The 21,493-nt window shown below is 39.8% G+C and overlaps 1 protein-coding gene across 1 annotated transcript in view; it reads right to left on the reverse strand.

Moving 5' to 3' along the window:
- Positions 1–463: 463 nt before the first annotated feature.
- Positions 464–21,493, reverse strand: part of LOC106937661 (ras GTPase-activating-like protein IQGAP1) — a 58,298-nt gene continuing 37,268 nt past the window's right edge. The window contains exons 13-34 of the mRNA XM_015019288.1: positions 21,183–21,343; positions 20,972–21,096; positions 20,084–20,247; positions 12,243–12,333; positions 11,982–12,149; positions 10,724–10,866; positions 10,481–10,651; positions 10,319–10,402; positions 10,161–10,232; positions 9,742–9,811; positions 9,269–9,633; positions 9,008–9,171; positions 7,922–8,146; positions 7,103–7,243; positions 6,913–6,997; positions 5,342–5,574; positions 5,125–5,257; positions 4,937–5,039; positions 3,998–4,133; positions 3,835–3,922; positions 1,551–1,760; positions 464–640 (exon numbers count right to left, since the gene is read on the reverse strand). Of these exons, the coding sequence (XP_014874774.1) occupies positions 470–640; positions 1,551–1,760; positions 3,835–3,922; positions 3,998–4,133; positions 4,937–5,039; positions 5,125–5,257; positions 5,342–5,574; positions 6,913–6,997; positions 7,103–7,243; positions 7,922–8,146; positions 9,008–9,171; positions 9,269–9,633; positions 9,742–9,811; positions 10,161–10,232; positions 10,319–10,402; positions 10,481–10,651; positions 10,724–10,866; positions 11,982–12,149; positions 12,243–12,333; positions 20,084–20,247; positions 20,972–21,096; positions 21,183–21,343 (3,303 nt within the window). The 3' untranslated portion in view covers positions 464–469. The remainder of the gene's footprint in view (positions 641–1,550; positions 1,761–3,834; positions 3,923–3,997; positions 4,134–4,936; positions 5,040–5,124; positions 5,258–5,341; positions 5,575–6,912; positions 6,998–7,102; positions 7,244–7,921; positions 8,147–9,007; positions 9,172–9,268; positions 9,634–9,741; positions 9,812–10,160; positions 10,233–10,318; positions 10,403–10,480; positions 10,652–10,723; positions 10,867–11,981; positions 12,150–12,242; positions 12,334–20,083; positions 20,248–20,971; positions 21,097–21,182; positions 21,344–21,493) is intronic.

Genomic DNA, 21,493 nt, shown 5'->3' on the forward strand with positions numbered 1-21,493 from the left:
ACCTTCCATAGTGGCTCCAAACGCTGGAGAAACATTGAAAAGAACTAGCAAATATTGGCCCGGGGGCCATTTTCGGCCCTCAGAAAGATTCTGTGCGGTTCCCAACCTCAAAGTTTTCATATTGTAGAGCAAGATTTTACATAACATCTTAAAAAACATCTGAGGTACCAAAAACTAGATTCCCATTTATTAATGTTTCTACTTTTGTCATAGCTTTGGAGTAAAACCACAAACATTAACAAACTGTGGGCCTGTCTGTATTATTACGCAGTTTTGACAAATCTTTTTCCGTTTTGTATCTACAATTATTTCAAGTTTTACTGTAGTTTATTACTGAGCAGATAAACTTTAAAAAGGAGCAGAGGGGTTGTTTTAAAGTCTTTTTTGGCCTCCTAAGTGCTTTTGGACCTCATGGCCGGAGGTTTGGCTTTAAGGAGGATCAGCTGAAGGACCCCGGTGTGACGTCTACTTACTTGCCCTTGCTGGCCAGGTTGTCCATGCACGTCTTGATGTACTGGTTGTAGGAATCGATCTGCATGTTGTAGAAGGTGGTTTTTGAATTCAGGCCCGAGTTGGTCTGCTGAAGCTTCACCAGCTCGGCTTTCCTGCGCTGCCGATACCGTCTCTGGTTCCTGATGTCCTGCAGCACACACACACACACACACACACACACATCACATCACATTAACACACACATTTAAACCAGGGTAACAATGTGACCCTGGTATTTAGGTATTTCATTGTAGTTTAGTTTTATTTCATTCTGACTTTTTGTTTCTGTAATCCAGTTAGTTTTAATTTGTTTTTAGAGTGTTTTCTCTCTTTCTACCAAACACTGGAAGTTAAAAATCTTCACTCTGGTGCATTGGTCTCAACTCATCTTTCTCTGATGAAAATTTTGTTTACAGAGACTTCATTATTCATTATATTTGTTTGTTGTTTCTGTTTTTTTATTTTGGATATTTGAGTGTGTTAAATGTTTATTAGAGTTTGTTGATTGATGTAATAATATTTGATGTATTAATATTGACAGGCCTTTTTGCTAGTTTTTATTAGTTAAATGTTGTTTTTCTTTACTAATTATAGTAGTAGTTTTTTTGTTTGTTTTTTCAGATTTTGTTTAATATTAAGATGCAGAGTTCAAAAAGTTTTAAGTATTGTACAGTGATTATGTTTACATTGATTGGGTAATGAATACTCAACCAAATGTATTTATTCAAATATTGTTGAAGAACCAACTGACTGGTGTTTTCTCCCAACGTTTGCTGCCGCCATTTTGGAGACGAAACTTAAGCTGCTTGTGTGGGGGAACAATTTAAATCAATCAAACATCAGTTCAAAAGATCAATAAATAGATTAAAACACTAAAACAAATGATATTGTAGCTATAATTTCAGTAGATTTTTGTCTTATAAAAGCACAATATAGTTTCTCCACCATTTCATTACCATTTTTGTTTATTTCAGAAAACAAAAATGTTTAATTTCAGTTTCCATTATCTTGTCAGGCTGTTTTTTAAACCCCACAGATAAAGCGTTTATTTGTCCAACCTTGGCGATGTCATTGATGAGGTCCTGGTAGCGGTTCTCCGGGTGGACCTTCCCGAGCTCGGCCAGCCGCTGCAGGTTGCTCTTGATCTTGTCCTTTTTGCCCTGCAGGGTCAGGCTGTCGTCCACCACCGGCTTCACCTGCTTCATCTTCTCTGGGGTCTTTGCATCCCTGATGGCTCTCCTCTGCATAGCGCGCTGGTACTCCGCTTCCTGAAAGCACAAAAACAACCTGGTTGCAACTTTTGGGCTTTTAAGGCCTGAAAACACAACGTGCAATAATTGTTAGAAATCTCTGGGATTTGTTCATTCATGAGGGGAAAGATGAAGGGGTACTACAGGAAGGCCTTCCCAGAAGCTGATTTATCCATTTCAGAACCAGGTTAGATGTTTGTTTTGGATTGTTTTCCTGTTGGGACAGAACCGCACAGCATTCTGGGGGATGTAGGCAGAGGAAAGGCTGTAGATGCTCAACCTCTCACAGTCAGGTAAGCTAGGTGGGAGGAACCAACTAACTCAGTCGCTCTTTGGTCACCTAGCAACAACCTGTTGGGTAATTTCTGGTATCCTAGCAACAACCTGTTGAGTAACTTCTGGTATCCTAGCAACAACCTGTTGAGTAACTTCTGGTATCCTAGCAATAACCTGTTGAGTAACTTCTGGTATCCTAGCAACAACCTGTTGAGTAATTTCTGGTCACCTAGCAACAACCTGTTAAATAACTTATGCAGCAGCAGTTTCAGGGTTTGCTACTTTGCCCCAAACTTCTTAAAAATAAAAAACAGCGCAGTGTAATGAAAACTGTGGATAAAATAGGAAGGTTCACGCCACCCGTTTGGCTGTTTTTCAGATATTTAAAACACAAAATTAATCAATAATTATCGATATCGACTGACATAAAACGCTTATATCGTGATACGTTTTTCAGCCATATTGTCCAGCCGTAGTTGCTACTTTGTTTGTAGTTTTAAATTGGACTCCTCCAAATGTACTCATCAATCTATGTCTTACATGGCTACCAAATCTCTAACCTCTGATTGTTCCAGCATCTTCTCGTCCATTGTAGACCCAAGTCTTGGTGGTTCCTAGGTCCTTCATGAACATCCTAAAAATGTTCCGTTTATCTGAGGTCAGTTTGAGTCAGATGTTAAAAATCTGGACAGAGATCCAACTGTAATCATCTAAACCTTTTGGACTTATCTGTTTTGGAACAGAGAAATCAGGCCAACATGATGCTTCTGGAAAGACATTAACATCATCTCCAGTGGTGGGCACTGCTAGCTGGAAAGCTAGTTGTGCTAACCCTAAAGCACTAATCGTAAAGCACTAAACCAACATGGTACTTAGTGGAAGCTTGTTTCTGTACGTTTGTTTGAAATAAAGTTATTGAAGAAAAAAGAGAAAACTTGAGGAAACGGAAAATCTGCGTAAACAGTCTTCACCCCCTTCAAAATAAGAGCATTAATATAAAAGTCTAATTGAATTCTTAATGGTTGACAACTAAAACTTTAACACCGATTTCAGACTTTATTCAACTGAAACTTTAAACAACCAAGTAAATTAGCGTTTTCAAGTTTATCTGAAAGAATTCAGTTATTAAAGTTAAGTGCACTAAACGTTATCAAAGTTAGCAAAAACACGATTGTGCTAAAAGAAAAATTTGCTCATATTGGCTCATTAGCTAAAGTAAATGGCTAGATATTTATGCATTTATTTAACCAGATGTTAGTACAGGTGCTTGAAGAATAATTTGATTTCTGAAGGTCTCTTTTCTTGGACTTTGGCTGATTTCACGGTTTGTTTCCCCAAACTGTGATAACATCCTGTGTGCTTAAAAGCAAAATGAGGAAAGAAGATGCGTCAGTCTGAAAAAAATGACTAGGACTGTGTGGTTAAAAAACAGAAGTTATCAAAACAACAGGAATCGTTCAACACTTCTGCTCAACATAGTGTGGATAAAACTGATTTTATGGTAATTTAAATAGATAAACAGCAGAGCAATCAGGACAACTAATGACTAATGAAGGAATTTCTCTGGGTCTGAAATTTTCAATTTTTCAAAAAGAGGATGTTGCCAAATAGGTGGGAAGTGCAACTCTGTTTGCACTTGATCCGTCACAAAGTGAAGTCAGCATTTGTCTTCAAGCATGTTAAGTTCCCATTTTGTGCCTCAAGGTAATGCTGTAGTTTTCCACTCTAATCAAAGAAAAACATGGCTAAATGCTGGGCGCCCCCTGGTGTCTGTTTGAAGCAATGACTCAAGTCATTAATTTTCAGCACATCCAACCTGCTCTGGAGACGCTGTTGAATCCAGGATCTCAGTCAGAGTCTCTCCAGGCTGGAACCGGATGACATCCACAATCAGCCTCTTGGTGCTGGAAACGACAAAACGAAGATGAAAATGTTTCTGATTACGCTTCAGAAGATCTTCCTGTAGGGGCCAAACTCACTTGAGCAGGAGAGTCTTGGCGTCCATCTCTGTATTGGCCTCACCAGGAACGTCAAACTTGTTGGTGAGCGTGAGTGAGACCTCCGTCTTTCCCATCAGCTCTTTGTTGGGATCGTCTGGAGGAAGGGGATTTTCACCTGACAGACGGATGGAGGGCAGAAACGGTCAGAAACTGCTCTCATCATTAATGTAGCCAAATCATAAAAGTAAAGTGGTGCTCGTTTGATTAAAATAAAAAAAATTCAACATTACGTGAACACAGTATGCTTCCTTGAACTAGTTAGCATATGTCTACAGGCTATACAAAACATGTTCATTACATTGTTTTTTCACAACATCTGTCTTAGATAATGAGGGTTTAGTCTGCTCAGGTCTGCCTACATCGAGCTCCTTTCAGAATAACCTGTTTTAGGGCGTCTTGTCACTTTAAATCCAAATAAGCTGCTGCTGGCCACGCCCCCCAACTAAATGTTTACACTCGCACTTTAAAATGGCTGCAAACAGATGCACAACAATTACACAACCATACATCTTTAAAAAGCAGAAGCGGAGCCTCCTGCACAACCAGCAAGAATGCAGCAAGCGGTTTCTGGATAGTAAATTAGCAACAATACACTCGTCTTTTCCAGCAGCCATTGTACAGTGCATAACGGACTGCCACTCAGCTTGGGTTGTTAGGTAATGAAATGGGCTTCACTAATTTTCCAGACACAAAAAAACATTAACTTATTGCCAAAAACTGGCTGAGTGCTTTATTTGTTTTTGTTTTTTGGTTTGTTTGTTTTTAGAAGCAGTAGAAACCCAAACGGAAGTGCAAAAACATGCAAATGTGAATTTTTGCATAATACGGCTGCTTTAAAAATCTGGTTTGACGAGTCAGTTTAGGGCCAGAAGAGATTAGAGACATTTTAAAATAATCTGGTCATTTTAATCCACTCACCAATAAGAGACTCCACAGTGGGAACGTCCCCCAGGTCCGTGAGCAGCTCATGGATGGGGTCATTGTGTTCAGGTGCAATGGCGTCCTGGTGATCCAGCAGCAGCTAACAGAACACAAAAGATTGCTTGTTTTAATCAAATAATCATGGAATAATCAATCAATTTTAGAACGGGGTGATATAAACTCACAGTGTGAGTGTTTATGATCTCTCCAATGGAGATGTAGATGACAGGTTTGGTGACCGTGACCAAGTCTGAGTACTGGTCCACATTGAATTTATCTTCAAGTGAGGGAACGTCACATGCAGACAAAAAGAAACGCCTGTGAAAGAAGGAGAAAATAATGAGTTTGAAAACAAAAGGAAAAATTTTGGCAGTAATATTCAGAAGTATTAAGATTTCAGACCTGAACTTCTGGTGGGAGGAGCTGAGATATTCGTTGATGGGGTTGAGGTGAGCGTTGTCTCCCAGGAACATCTTGTTGGACGCAGCGTGCTGAAGCATCTTGGCCACAGAACCCAGGTTCCTTCTTTGCTCAGTGGTAAGCTGACCACCAGCAGACACCTCAATAATGTCGAAGGCATCAGGTGCTACAATAGCAGGGTTCATGTAGCGGTAATACAAAAGGTTCCCCACGATCTGCAAAGTTCAAATGGCTCCATCACTTCAACGATGATACTCAGAACAAGTGGTATTAGTGCAAATAATCTTTTTTCCCATTTTACAAGACCTTTAGCATAAATATGAAGGAAGTGGGGATTTAACAGCTCAGTAAATGCTTCAGAGAGATGCAGAAATGTCTAAATGATAAAGAGAGCAGCATGAAAGAAAGCCTAAAGAGGTGGCTTGGCTCACCTTAGTGTCAGCAGAGATAAGGGAGCAGCTGAAAATCGACAGAGAGAAACTGGAGCTGGTTGGAAACGTGGAAGGAAGAGGGCAACACCAGAAGAAGATAAAGGAAAGAGATGTGTAACAAAGAAAGGCAGAACTGGAAGAAAATGGGCATGAAAACTGTTAAATGAGTAAATGGGTTGAGATAATGGGTCAATTAAACACACTTTACGTAAAAATCATTTAAAAACTAATACTCACTGTTGATTACTGTGATAATATCCTTAATTATTGTTACCATATGATGAGCCACGGTTCATCATTATGATTGATGCAAACATTAGCATAAATAGTTAATAAGTGATCAATTACCATAAGATCATCCATAGTTTGTTATGATTAATGCAAACATTAGAATGCCAACAACTGACAAGAGGATTCTAACATCATTCATGGTAAATTGTGATAAATGCCTTCATTAGCATGCTAATGTAAGCCAACAGCTTAAACATCGTCAGTATTGACATTAGCATACCAGCTTCCACAGGGCTATTATGATTAACAGCTCCTAATATACATATAATTATTTTTTATGCTAACAATAGCACGCTAAAATCCAAAGTTAATCATGATCAACTTTAGCATGCTAACTTCCATGGTTAGCTATGTTTAAACATTAGCATAATAACGTCCATAGTTGGTTGTTTATTGCGAACATCAGAATGCTAGGATCCATCATTTTTATTCTGGTTGACATTAGAAGGCCATTAGCTCTAAGTGATTATTAGTGCTAATATCCACAGTTGATTTAGATTAATGTCAACTTTAGCACGGTTAACATCCAAATTTAGTTATTTTGATTAATATTACTTTGCTTTAGTCTACAGTTGATTATTGCAACTGGTAGCCAGTCAACATTTTAAATTGGTCATTATGACCAACATTAACATGCTAATATCCATGTGTGTTGTTATTAGCCTATTATGCTAACATACTCTGTTAATTATTGTCACTGTTGCTGAAATTCATCTGACAACATCAGCTAACCGTAATTAATTCTGACATTGCCGTTTTCCAAAGTTAACTATTTTGATCTGAAATAATTTGTCATGCAGCATAAATAAGTTTTTGTTTTGTGATGCAAACCTTGAGCAGCTCATCCTCCGTAGAATCTGGGAACTTCTCTTGTAGAGTGTCTTTTAGCACCTTGGAGATGAACCGCATTCCATATCTGAGACACAATAGTAACATAAAGTGATGTAAAATTGGAAAATCTGGCTATGCTGGGGGAAAAAAATGTTCAACACATCTTTATTATGATAAATGAGGAACATACGGAATTTTATCCACAGAGACAATTATCGCTGACAGGAATTTATCAGTGATGCTCTTCATGTGCTTGATGGAGGCCTCCAGTCTCGTCCTAACCTCCTCATGAGTCATGGCTTGTTCTGGAGTGACGTCATAAGGCAGCTTACTGTTAACAAGACAAAAAAACAAAGAAAAAACATCAACAAGTTCAACCAGGAAAGGAGGAGTTGGGAAAAAGCTGCAGCAAACTGAACTTATAATTCTTAAAAAAGATTTTCCAGAGCGACTCTTAGAAACAAAATGGTAGAAGCTGTCCATAACTATTGAATCTTCATTTTGAAGTGTTTAGATATGTTTCATATATTTCATGGCAATAAAGACTTCTCAATTGAGAAAGCTATAAAAATGTTTCTTTGAACCACTGATGCAAATAACACACCAAGGAAAATATTTGATCAGTAATCTGTGCAGAAATGTCAGATATCTAAATACCAGGAAATAACCATGGCCCATTAAATAGAAACATCTTCATTTTCTCAAAAGAACGAACAGACAACATAGATAAAATAGAGGAATCAAACATTCAGTGCTCAGTGGTTCTGCTGTGTTTAATCAGAGTGAAGAGAGATAATAAAAACAGAAATGAGTGTCATCAGCATAGAGGGGAAACAACACACTCCATGAGATAACAAGCTAGTATTTTCATCTTGCTTTACTGCATGATGTTTAAGAGGAACTGATATGATAAAGAAGTGCAGCTACACAAGTTAAAATAACTATTTCTAGAATGAACAAGGACTCAAGACGAGTCCCATCTTATGATGCAACCCGACCTCCATCTCACCTCGCTTCTCCAGTCTGCGACTCCATCTGGTTCACCCAGCCTTTGTAGATGTCCACTGGGTCCGTCTTGATGTTTAGCGTTTTGTCGTCCATAATCTCTTTGACCACAGGTGCCAGGATCTGCCTCAGTGCGTTCTGTCCTCGTGCGCCTCTGTGGAAGCTCACCACCATCTTGATTACTGTTGGATTTCCGGTTACAATCTCCTTCATCTGGTCCACTTTTGACCTGCAAACAGTTTAACAACATAGTGAGTTAGTAGATAGTGATGCATGTTGGAATACACAGTGTTGCATTAGCTTAACTATTTGTCTAAACACACACACAAAGGTCTCTTAGGCACTCCTTAAAAGGCAAAGACGAGAGAACTCAGCATTTGTGTATTTCAGTTTTGTAAGTTGGGAAATGGTTACATCAACATTGTTACTGGCATAAACTTGAAAAAAATTACAAGGATTCAGAAACAACTGGAACTGTGACAAACAGGGACAAAGTCTCAAGTATACCTTGCCCCCATCCATTATGAGGGCGTCTCCATGACAATCCTTAGGTGGCAGCTACATGCTAACGGGTTGTTTTGGAGGGATGCCAAGAAAAGGCCTTTTCTGTCTTACCATCACAAACGTAATGACATACAGCTTGCTGCCAGGAAAAACTTACAACTTAGCAAAATTTAGTAAGATTGAGACATTGTTATAAACAGTCACATAATCTGTTGAAAGAAACTCCAGATGTGATGATTCTGAGAAACTCTGGTGAAAATCCAGAGTAAAGCAAGTCGACAAATTGACACAGGTTAGAAAGTTAGACTGGACAAAACTTTTTTTCCCAACAAAATTGGTGCCCAACGTGGGACTTTACCCAACAGTAATAGTCTCAAGCTCTACCAAGCTAACTGGAATGGAGACCATCATATTAACACAGTGCAGAGCAAGTTGGACGTCAAATCTTTCACTACAGATGCAGACGGCATCATAAAGAGAACGCAGCGACCGACTCATAGAGCCTGAGCTGACTCAGTTAGACAGCAGCATTCTTCTCTTGTAAAGCTAATAGCATGAGTTATGATATCAGGACTTTGTTTCTTACTTAATCTCCTCCTGCAGAGCAGTTTTGAAGAGCTTCAGGAGCAGGTACTCCTCCCTCTGGTTTGAGGCGTAGTTATACAGGGTGAAGATGACAGAGTCCATGAACTTTGTAGATTTATTCTGTGGCATCTGGAAGATCAACTTGGCCAAATATGTCGGGTTGGTCTACAACAAATCAGATGGTTAGAGACGTGTTGTCAGGCAGACAGGTGAGTTTGAAACAGGAATTCAGCAACAGACAAATACTGTGAAGGACTGTCACCTGTAAAAGGTAAAAGAGATGCTGATAGGCCTCAAGCTTGACTCTCTTCTCCTTGCTGAGAGCCTTCAGGCCCCCCCTCTGCTTGTTCATCATCATCATGTCGGACAACTGGCCCTTATTCTTCTTGGTCAGCTTCTTGCTGTGGGACACCACCTCCTGAAGGGTGATCTTGTTCTTCACCAGCAGGCCGATCTTGATGTCCATCAGGTTCAAGTCGTTCTCCAGCTGCTGGTTGGAGCGGATGTTTGTGACCACCTCCTCACGGAGCCGCATCAGCTCCAGCTCCTCCTGGAAGTCCTGGTCGCTGTGATCCAGCAGGTGGACAAACTTCCTCACCACCGCCATTGGGGGATTTTCAGCATTGACTGTGGAAAGTTTGCAGAAATGTCACATGACCACTAAACTGAAGAGGCCATGTGACAAAGTGGGTGACCAACTCGGCCAGGCTATCCCACCTTTCATCTCCTACTTACTCAGAGTCTTGTAGTCATCTCTCGCCTTGTTGGCTCTGATGAATGCCTGGATCTTCACCACATCATCAATCTGCAGCGTAAAACATTAATCGGTGAGATTTTAATCCACATTGATTCAGAAAGGAAAGTAACCTTTCTGATGAGTTGAAGTAGGTTAAAGATCTCAAAACATCGAAGAACAATCTAAAGATATTCAGAATCAGATAAAGTAATTGACCGGGGAAGGGTCATTCCTAAGGGATTCCACCAGCTCAAAGAGTGCATCAACAACTCATCCAAGAGGTCAAATAAGACCCAAGAACAACATTTTGGTGTGTTCATGCTTGAAACTCTCCCAGAGTGAATTAATTTAAACAATCGGGGGCGATTACTTTTCATAGTCTCAGGTTGGCGCAAAACCGCGGGTGAACAAGACTCACATGATCTTCAAAGTACTTCAGACGATCTTTATACTTCTTACGAGCTTGATGCATTCGGACCATGGACTGAATCTGAAACAAAGACAAATCTATCAGTTTTTAATGGGGTTTTTTCTACAATCGGGCGACAGATCACTGGAACGTCTTTTCAGTTTTACCTTAATGGCTTCGTCGGTGTGATCTTTCAGGTACTGCTTGCGGTCCAGGAATGCCTTCCTCTGTTTGTAGCCTTTCCAGTGAGCCTGACCAGAAACGTTTGGGAATCAGACGGTCTGATAACACCTGGGTTTAGTCTAGATGTTTTATAACAAATTTCTCACCTGGATGCGCATCACAGCCGGGTCCTGAGACTTCAGGAAGTTCATCCGCTCTTTCAGGCCGTTTCTCACCAGGTAGCCGCGACATCGAGCTTGAAGCTTTGCGATTAGAGTCTCGTTAGCGAGCCAGAGCTGCTCCCGGTTGTAGGCAGTAGTTACCCCCGAAACGACTCCCTGATGGGAGAAAATAAACGGTCAAACAAGGCTTCCCACCTCAGATGAGGCCCACACCTGGCAGAGCCCTACCTGGATCTCCTCCTTGTTGATCTGCGTGTTGTTTGGCTGGAAGCCTTCGGGCTCCACCCATGTGCCCTCCTTGGTCTGCAGGTTGTAGTAGTAGTTGTGTCCACCCTTCACCCAGTGTTTGACCCACTCGCTGCCATTATCACCTGGACAGATGGATTGGGTTCACTTTAATTCATGCAGGTAATCCCAATGAACCATCGGGTCTCAGAGAAGGAAAACAAAGATGAAGCTACAAAAATCCCACTGGTTGCTAAATGTAACAAAATCCATGGAAGATTGTTTTTGACATTTAGGAAGATAATTATGTTTGCAAAAGATAAGGATGGATTTTTAATGGATGTTATGCTGATGTGTGAGGGTGTTGATGATTGGTTCACTGCAAAAACACAAAATCTTACCTAATATTTTTGATCTAGTTTCTAATGCAAATAATCTTAGTTCACTTAAAATAAGACAAACTTATAAGTAACTTTTCAGTAAGCTATCGGAGCTTGTTTTGAGTCAATATTTCCGTAATATTGATGAAAAAGTTCTAGTTTTATTGGCAGATTATTTAACTTATAAGAAAAATGTCTTGTTATAAGTGAAATAGTCTGACAATGGAACCAGAACTTTGACTTAAACAAGCAGCTACAGCTTAAGTTATTTTTGTCTTATTTCAAGTGAACTAAGGAATTTGCACTAAAAGCTAAACCAAAATCACTTTTTCATGTTTTTGCAGTGTAAGTGTCCTTTACTGGTGCAGTAATTAAATAAATTTGTAATTCAGTACATTTATATCTGAGTTTTAAAAAAAAGAAATGTTCTAAGTTAATTCTGCACTGATTTTTCTGCATCAGATATCGGTATCGGAAGTGAAAAACACGGATCGCAGCATCTCTCAAAAAGCTCCTGCTGAAACGCTGCAGGCTGTAAATGAGAAATTCTCCTGTATTTAGTCATAATGACATATTTCTACATGCTGCTGCTTCATTACCTCCAATTAAAGTTCTTGTCTTTCCAGGAAACTTGGACACTCCCTTCTTTGGGTGGTGTTCACTGTTAGCCAACAGCTGCATGCAGGTGTGCATGCAGACCTGCTTGTCAAGGCTCAAACTGAACTGTTTGTTTCTGAGTTCAACCCATTGTCTCATTCTCAGATCATTCTGTTCTTGCAAATTATTCCTCTAATCAATCTCCATTTGATAATTATATGGAGAAAAGACATAAGCAGTGACTCAAACCAGGAGCAGAATGAATCATTTCTGCATCTCCTCACCTTCGTTCTTCTTCTCCTCTTTAATCTTGGCCAAGTCATCCTGATAGGTCGGTGCGCACTCTGCGGTGACGCCGTACAGACCGGCTCCTGGGCTGCGCAGAGCAGCCAGAGTCTGAGCTGAATCTCCAGTATCCACCGCCTCGTTAACGGCCTGGATGGACTGGGAGACTGTTGGAACAAAACCAAACGTCAAGTATTACAGTTTCCCCGACAAACAGAAATGCTGGAAAGCAGAGGGTGTGTAAATGTGTGTTTTCTTACAGAGCAAGGCCTCCTTTGTGTCTTGGTTTGCCTTCAAGATGGCGTCCTGGATCTCATCCAGCCACAGCACGGCGGATGGATCCTGAGTTTCCTAAAAGATAAAAAAAAATACACAAGCAAAATTATTTTAAAAAACCATGAAAACACAGAGCAACGATAAAACCAAGACAAATGGTTTTTAATGAATGTTAGCACAATGTCAATTAGAAAAAGACATCAGCAATAAAGTTTGGTCTTAATGCAGGAAAGCTACAAATATAATAATTCCTAATGAGAAATTTCAAAACCTAAAGGTAAAAAAATAAAAATCAATAAAATAAATAGAATTATCAGAGACAAAGAACACCCAAGAGTGAAACAGGGTGTCCCAGCAAAATTAGCACAATGTCAGAGCATAGCAAAGCTTTCTAGAGTGAAATGTAAAGCCACAAGCCAGCCTGGTCAAACTGGGTCAGCAGCAAGTCAATGATCAAACCACTTCAGCAAATCTTCAACAAAATGGCTAAAAAACAAGGAAATGAATCAAGATGTTGCAATGGCCTAGTCAAAGTCCAGACTAAAACACTGTGGTGGGTCCTTAAGAGAGTCAGACTCACTTCACTGTCCTTCAACATATCAGAGATGCACTGCAGAACAAAGTTACCATTCATATTACACTGCAAAAACAAAATCTTACCAAGTAGTTTTTTTTTTTTTTAATTTAATAGCTGCCTAATCACAGGGGTTACTTAATTTTTTTGAAATTGCATTTTTACATTTTGGTATTTATTTTCTAAAAGAATCCAGACAAAAAGCAAATACTGTGTATTTATTTTGTTTCTTATTTGATTCATCAGAACCCGCGCCCTTATTTTCCACTGCAGTGATGCCAACCCGCCACCAGATGGCACTCTTTCTGCATAAAAGTAGCTTTCTAGCGCTTCTCGGGTTGCAGCCTCCCCTTTCATACCTCCCACCCCTCAGGGAACATGGAAGGAGGCGAGTAGTAGAAGAAGAAGAAGCAGAAGAAGAAGACGTAGTATTGTGGGTAAAACTGACACCTGATCTTCATGTTTCAAGCAAAGGGGAGAAAAAAACGGGGCGTGTTGGTGGATAACATCTGTAGAAGCGTGCACAGAAAGTAGTAAACAAACCTGAGTGTAGATTAGTGTTTCTATGTTTGATTTGTAGTTTGGGGGAGGCGGTCGACAGGGTGTGGCGCCGGAGCAGGCAGGGGCCTGGCTGGAGGAGGAGGAGGAGGAGGAAGGCTGTGCAGCTTAAACTTTACAACTGCATCATGGAATAGAGGAAGTGAGAGCTTGGGGCGGTTGAGTTTTCTAGAGGTGCATTAGTTCAACTATCTAACATTTTATTCTGCACTTCATCTCACTTCCTTCGAATCCGCCTCTAGAACATTGTGCAGGATTTTTAATTTTTTTTTATTTTCTCAGTTACAGCAATAGGAGAAGTTGAGCTAAATAAGTTTATTGAGGTCGACACTGACTGAAGATCTTTTTCTGGACAAGTTAAAAGGAATAGAAATGCAAATCTTTCAGCGTCTACACTATAAAACAAAATCTTACCAGTAATTTTGGTCTGGTATCCAATACAATTATCTTAATACACTTGAAATTAGACAAAACTAACTTAGAAGCAACTTTTCAGCAAAATATAGGATGTTGTTTTAAGTAAATAGTTCCTTAATATTGATGAAAAAATTCTGGTTCCACTGGCAAGTTATTTAGCTCAAGACATTTTTCCCATGTTATAAGAGGAAAAATCTGTCAATGGAACAAGTATTAATTCATCAATACTAAAGTATTACTTAAAATGAATTATTCCACTTTTAAAGACACTTTTAATGCAAAGTTGCGTTAAAAGTCCATTCAAAGTGTCAACTTTGCGTTAAAAGTCTGATTATTTACCAAATGACACTTCAGTGTCGTAAACCAAGATCAACCCTGACCATCGTCTTCATGAGGCGTCTTGAGAAAACCGTGCCTTCAGTCAGAGGCCTCTTTAGATTCGCCGCATACAGACTGCTACAAGAGGTCTTTCCTGCCAGTAGTCATCCACTTCTACAATAACGCTTCAAGAATCTGAATTAATAAGAGTTATTTCCCTTTGGCATCAATAAAGTACTTTTGAATTGAATTAAACATTTATGAAGTCTCCTTCGTGTTCATGACAGGTATGTTTATAAGAGTCATGCCAGCCTGATGCACACCCCTTCAAATAAGCCGTTACCTTCTCTTGCCTTAAATAAACCAATAAATAAACCAATATATTGCAAGAACAGTCACTGCTTTATCTGTAATTCTGCAAAAACAATCATCTTCTGATGCGTTCCATATTGAATTAAAGGTTGGATTTATTTCCAGTAAAGGATAAATTTAAAACCTGAGTATGCGCTGAGTCTTTCCACCTTTGGCTGAACTGCTGCAGCAACAAAATAACGTGATAATAATCTGAATAGAAACATGATTGAGTTAGTCAGTGGATTCTGGGCTGGACTTCCTGCTGGTTATCTAGACGCAGCCTGCAGCGCTGAGCTAACTTCTGCTTCCCGCCTCGCTAACTCACAGCTCGAAGACCGCAGAGCTAATGAGACCAAAGCGAAGCGCAGCCCCGTGAAGTAAACACACTCGCTCCTTTGTTTCTCCAGCTCTCAGATCAGCTGCAAACACCAACTTCCAGTTTCACTTCATCTCAGCCACGAGGCTCGTCCTCCTGATGATCCCGCTCTCTCTCTCTCTCACTCGCCCGGGGAATACCTCATCAGAAAAACGACAGGAAGCTGCTGTAATCACCAACTCGGTCTTCAGACCAGGGATCGGTGTGTGTGCCCATGTAGCATTCAGCTTTCTGTCCTTTTAAGGCATAAAACAGCAGAGATCCTGCTTGTTCTTTCCTATGCATGTGAAATCAGCAGGAAAAACAGACTCATGTTGTTCCTTACCATCTCTGTGGAACCGTTTATAGCGTTTCCCCCCCAAAAATCTACACAAACATGTCACGCTAAAGTCACTTTTTTAGCCCCTAAACACATTTTGCTGTGTACTTTGAGTCTGTAGGAGGGCGGAAAAGTTTAATCAGTCCCTCCCGGTGCTTCGTTGATAGCTTTAGATTTATATTTGAGTCACATTTTTCAATTTGTTTATATTTCTGTCTTCCTTATTACAGTTTTTGAACAATTGGGTCAAACAGTTTCTGCTGCAGAACTGCTAAACAAGGTCATGGACTTCTGGCTCGCCAACACATGGAAGTGACATCACACTTCCAGGAGCTTTGTAGTTGAAAGTCATCTTAGTAGTCAACCAACTGTCTTGGCAGTTGCTATGACAACGATGAACAAGTCACAAGTTCAGACCTAGCTCTCACTTCGTTCCTGTCTAACTTATAGTCCATGGAAGAGTGACTTCCAGTTTGGCATTTTTTATTTTTAAGCAGTTGTGAGGCACAGTGGTGAAACCTAAAACTGTTGCTCAACAGGTTGTTGCTAGGCAACCAGAGGTTACTCAACAGGTTGTTGCTAGGCAACCAGAAGTTACTCAACAGGTTGTTGCTAGGTAACCAATGAGTGAGTTAGTTGATGCCATTAGCCTAGCCTAGCAGGCTGTGATAGGTTGAGGCTTTCCTCTGCCTACATCTCCCAGAATGCTGTGCAGTTCTGGATTGGACATTTCTATATATTTAATATCGGCGTACAGTTAGTATGGAAAGTATTCAGACCCCTTTAAATGTTTCACTCTTCGTTTCATTGCAGCTATTTGCTAAAAATCAAAAAGTTCATATTGTTTCTCGTGTTTCTCAGCATCCCATCTTAACAGAAATGTAGAAAGTTTAGCAAATTTATTAAAAAAAAGAAAAACTGAAATATCACAGGGTTATTGCGGTGCACATTGTTATTGATTTATTGCCCAGCCCACCTCAGATGAGACAAAATTCACTGGGAAACATGAACCACTAACACAATTAACATACAGCCAGAGGCACAATGGATAGTTTATATCAAAGCAGATCCATGTATTAAAACCCTGACCTGAATGCAGCTGGATATTGATCCTACAGATCCCCAGTAGCTGCAGGGACAACCATAATGTATTCCCTCAAAGTGTAAAATTTTAACTATGCACTACTTTGAGGCGGTTAATCACATAAAATCCCAGCAAACATTGAAGTTTAACGCCACAGCCAGACAAACTGTAAAAACCCTCCAGGCTGCATGACTCCCATCTTATGATTACATACATAACTAAATGGGCGGCGGCTCAGTTTCAACGCAAACTATGGACCAAAAGCAAAGCTGCAACAAACACCTGCATGCTTATCTGCAACTCGCCCTCTGCTTCCCCTCCCTACGAAGAACAAAACGGCCCAAATAAGGAGCTTCTGCTCACAACGTCACACACAAATGTGCCAAGCACGTGTTCTGCACGAAAGAACCACACTTTGTATGATAACCCAGGCAAATGAGCGGGGACAGCAGGAAGAGGTGCTCTCCAGGCAGACGGAGCTCCGGTCTGGTGTGTCTCAAGATTCACCAGCCGAGGAGGAACGTCTCCTGAGCCAAAGTTACACATCCTGTATGGATGTGGGACAGGAAGTGGAGGGGGCTGGGGAGTGACAAGACCATGACATCAGCATCTGCTGCAGGCCTGAGTCACATGGAGTCATCTGCACATTTACCAGCCCCACTGAACGCATTCACAGTAAATCAGCACATCCAAAGTTCTGTCACGAGTAGAGCTGGAACAATTAATCGAATTCATTGTGATTAATTGGACTCTACAGACTCAAACGGCTGTTTGCTGATCAGTAATTAACCCAAAAGTGTGCAGAAATCTGAACATTTTGAATTTATTAAAGAGCTTCTTTGTTTTCCTGAAGTGGCAGTTTTAGTTTTAAATAAACACACTTTGCTATTAAATTAATACAAAAAATACAACAGATTAGAAGTCAGCATTATTTTTAACTGTAAATCTATTATTTGTTGCAAATAATCAAGTGTCAACTAAAGAAATGCTATACTGATTCAGTTTAATAAATACATTTTTATTTTCTCATATAAGAAAGTTATTAAATTATGTTTATTTGCATGTTTTAATGTATTTCTAATGTGTAAAAAAAAAAACAGCTTGGGCGGCTAAATAAAAAAATCTGCAGAATGTGCCAATTTGATTTTATCTGATTATTTGCTATTCAGAATAATTAATTAACTTAATAAGTTGCAACCCTAATCATGAATGCAAACTGGTCAAAAACACCCACAATGCAATGCAAAACAAGCATTTTGGTCAAGGTTTTAATGTAAAGACGTTATTACACTTGAAATAAGACAAAACTAACTTAGAAGTAACATTTCAGGATCTTGTTTTAAGTAAATAATTCCTTAAAGTTGATGAAAAAGTTCTAATTTCACTGGCAGATTTTTTCTTTTATTTATTATTTATTATAATTGAAATAATCTGCCAGTGGAACTTGTACTTTTTCATCAACATTAAGGAATTTTTCACTCATTTTCTTACTGAGAAGTTACTTGTATTTGTAAGTTAGTCTTGTCTTATCCCAGGTCTTCAGCAGGGAAATTCAAATAAAGTTGTGTCAGCGTTAAAATGTGAGCAGCAGTAAAATAACGTAACTGTAGTCTGGCGGTTTGCATGAGCCGTTTGCATAAAGCTCACTAAGAAAACCTGAAGCTCACAAAGAAGCAAATGATGAAGAAAAACCCGTGAAGCTGGAGGTAACCTGAGCAGGGAGGCATTCAGAAAGTTCATTTTACAGGTTTCTCCACAGAGAGGAAAAATATTACTTAATATTCAGCATAATTTCATACGACTGCAAGCTGTAAGCTAAGAGCTCTTTGTGAATGTGAAGCTAACTTTTCATTTAGCCTAACAACCTTTAGGTTTCCCTAAATTAGCTTTTACAGATGAATTCATGTGGATGTTTTGTAAAACTTTCAGTTGAACAAAGTTCAACATCTTTGTTGAAGTTTTGGATATTGACTGTTGAGGATTCTTCACGTTTGTATTTGTGCTCTTATTTTGAAGTAGGTGAAGGCTGTTTACGCAGCAGCTCCGTTTCCTCTCCGGTTCTCTTTCATTTTTTAACTCCCAATAACTTTATTTAAAACAAGAAACATACAAGAACAAAATAAACCAGAAGAGATATAAATGTAAATACAATACAAATACAAACTAATTTATTTTGGGCCTTTTATACAGATTTAGCTAAAGAAATTGAAACATTTTCTGCCTTTTAGACAAGATAAGTTCAATTGGAGGCAGTGATGCATGTTTAACATCACTGGCTGCATTCAGTGAATATTACCAAGTATGTTTTAGTTTTCTTTTCTGTATGAAACCAACAATTACAATTAGGAACCCTTTTTTCTGACCCATTTACACCTGTGAGGCGGTTTAGCGAAGCTCAGTCAGCCTTTTTCAGAGATATTTTCTTAAACAAAAGACAGAAGAAACAGCATCTTAATCCCGATTCAAAAAGAAAACAAAGCTGCAACATTAGCCAGGCATAAATGCAACAAACTCCTCATGATGTGCTGCTGTTTGGGTAGAAGGTGCAGAAAAGATTTGCAGGTTTGTAACATGACTCCATGCAGGCTGCACAGAGATGCAAACATGTGCAGGTGGTGGAAACTGAAGCTTCCTGCATCATCTCAGCTACCAATTCCAAAACGCAGCTGTTAATATGATTAACCGTGCAACCAAGACACAGAAGGAAAACATATTTCTCCTGGGATAGAGCTTCACATGGAAAGACGTTTTTCTCTAAAGCAGTGATGCCAAAGCCAGACTCTTCTACAGCATATCGATACTCCACTTTTACTCAAGTAAAAATATTCCTAAAAGTGCATTTTTCCAACACGTTACTCAAGTAAATGTAACTGTTACTACCCGACTCTGAATACAAATCATGGCTCCCAAAGTGATAAAAATCACAGTTTATAGGAAGCAGGGAGGAACGTGGATTTGTTGCATCACAATATTTATCTCTACTATCTCAGAATGATATCCAGGCATCAAGCAGCTGAATCAATGTGACATTTATTTCTGCAGATTTTAATTAAAAAGTGGCATAAAAAGCAAACTGAGCTGCAAAAATCTACGAGGTAGGAAACCAAAACACTGTTTTCCAACTGTTAGTTTAAAAAGCTGGTATTTAACCAAGCTCTCACATACACTGCAAAAACAAAAAACTAGTCAAAAATAATTGGCATGATTTTATGTCAGCTGTAGAAAGCTCTTTAAAAATAGCTATTAACTGCACCAACATGACATTTCTAGAGAAAATATATTGGCACACTTGGAAAAAGACTAAACTAAGTAACTTTTCAGAGATCGGAGCTTTTTAAACACAATTCCTTAATATTGATGAAATATTACTAACTGCAGTGGCAGATTATTTCACTTATAACATTTTTCTATAAGTGAAATAATCTGAACTAGAACTTTTTTATTTTGTTTAACAAATTATTGACTTAAAAAAGCTCCTATATCTTGCTGAACATGTAGTTTAGTATTTTTTTTTCTAGGGTACTGAGATATTTGCAGTAGCCCAAAAATGCTTTGCAAGATTTTGTGTTTTTGCAGTGTTCCAACTTGGCTCTTATATTTTGTAACAAACTGACTCATTCCTCATCTGTAGGAGGCTTTTCAAGTCTGAATGATTCATAAATCAGACTTACTGGTGGCTAAAACAAAAAAAAAGATTTAAATTTTAGAAGAAAGCACGTTAAGAGCTGCAGAGAAGCTCCAGTGTTGGAGAAGTGAACGATTGACTGAGGCTGGCTGGGAGCGGCGCCTCCTCCTGCCATCTGCAGGAAGCTGTGTCTGACTTACATGAGCCTTCTCTCTGCGGGCCTCCAGCAGCTTGTCATGGTAGTGCTGAGCGATGGACGGGTCCACATCTGTGAGTTTGGCGGACGGGTTCTGCAGCATGTCCAGGGTCTTCATGGGGTCGCCTTCGTCCAGCGCCTCGTTGATCTGTCCAATGGCAGCAATTCCTGCATGGACAAAGAAAACGCTTTACTACAACAGACTGAGCTACTCATTATTTATCCTCATCAGCTTGTTGATGTTATTAAAGGGGACAAAAACATCAATACTGAAAATGATTTTGTGCAAAACCAACAAAAAAAACATGTAATGACCAAGTATAGACCAGTGGTGTCCAAAGTGTGGCCCGGGGGCCATTTGAGGCACTTGGGCTGATTTTTGCGGCCCCCCAACTATCAATCTAGAATGATGCAAATTTGACCCGTCCAGACTTTTACTTGTAATTTGTAATTTTCTTCCAGTGGAAAATATTAATTTGCCTTTTATGAAAAGCAGAAAGTTTATTCTGAAAAGTCGACTTTGCTTTGCTTTTATCTGATTGGCTAAATATAGAAAAGCTTTTGAAAGAAAGTGAGCCAAAAGCTGTTCCTAAACTGATAATAAATGTGTTCAATCGACCCAAAAAAATGCAAAATCCTTTCCAAGTTTTGGATCTACATTAGACAAAATCTCTCCTCTACAATATGAAAAAAATTAAAAATAAAATTATATTTTCTCCATTTTAGATTTTTATGTTTTTGGCCTGCAAAGACTTTTGACTCGATAATTTGGGCCCTCGTTGCAAAACGTTTGGACCCATCCTAACCTGTTCAAGGAATCAATAGGTCACCTTTAGGTAGATTGGCTGACCAGTTAGAGGTCTAGTCAAAGTTTTGCTGGTGTGAGCCTTACGTTCGTGCTCCTCCTGCACGGCCAGGTTGACCTGGTCGATGCAGGCCTGGATGTCGTTCCAGGTCAGATATTTGCTCCCCTCCTCTTTGGCTGCAGCTTTCAGGCGCATCAGCTCGTCCATGTACCTGAGCAGCAGAGGAAACAAAAACACGTCAACCGTCTGTAAACGTCTGACTGGAAACGACCCGGCTGCGTGACCTTTGACCCTGACCTCTGTGCGTACTCCTCCTCCACATTGCTGAGCCCGGTGACGGAGCTGGCCAGCTGCCTCCACAGGGCGGCCCGGTCTCCCACCTCCAGCGCCTCGTTCATCAGAACCACGGCGGACAGCATCTCCACGGCAACCAGCAGCTCAGGGTGGGTCAGGGAGCCCTGCAGGACGGGACGCGGCGAAAAGTCACATGACTGATGATGTCATCACTGGAAATATGTTACAGTTTGAGAGATTCATCAATTTTGGATGGATGGATGGATGGATGGATGGATGGATGGATGGATGGATGGATGGATGGATGGATGGAT

The sequence above is a fragment of the Poecilia latipinna genome, unplaced genomic scaffold, assembly GCF_001443285.1.
Source record: "Poecilia latipinna isolate Pla-1442-1.1 unplaced genomic scaffold, P_latipinna-1.0 Scaffold2403, whole genome shotgun sequence".
Taxonomy (NCBI): Eukaryota; Metazoa; Chordata; class Actinopteri; order Cyprinodontiformes; family Poeciliidae; genus Poecilia; species Poecilia latipinna.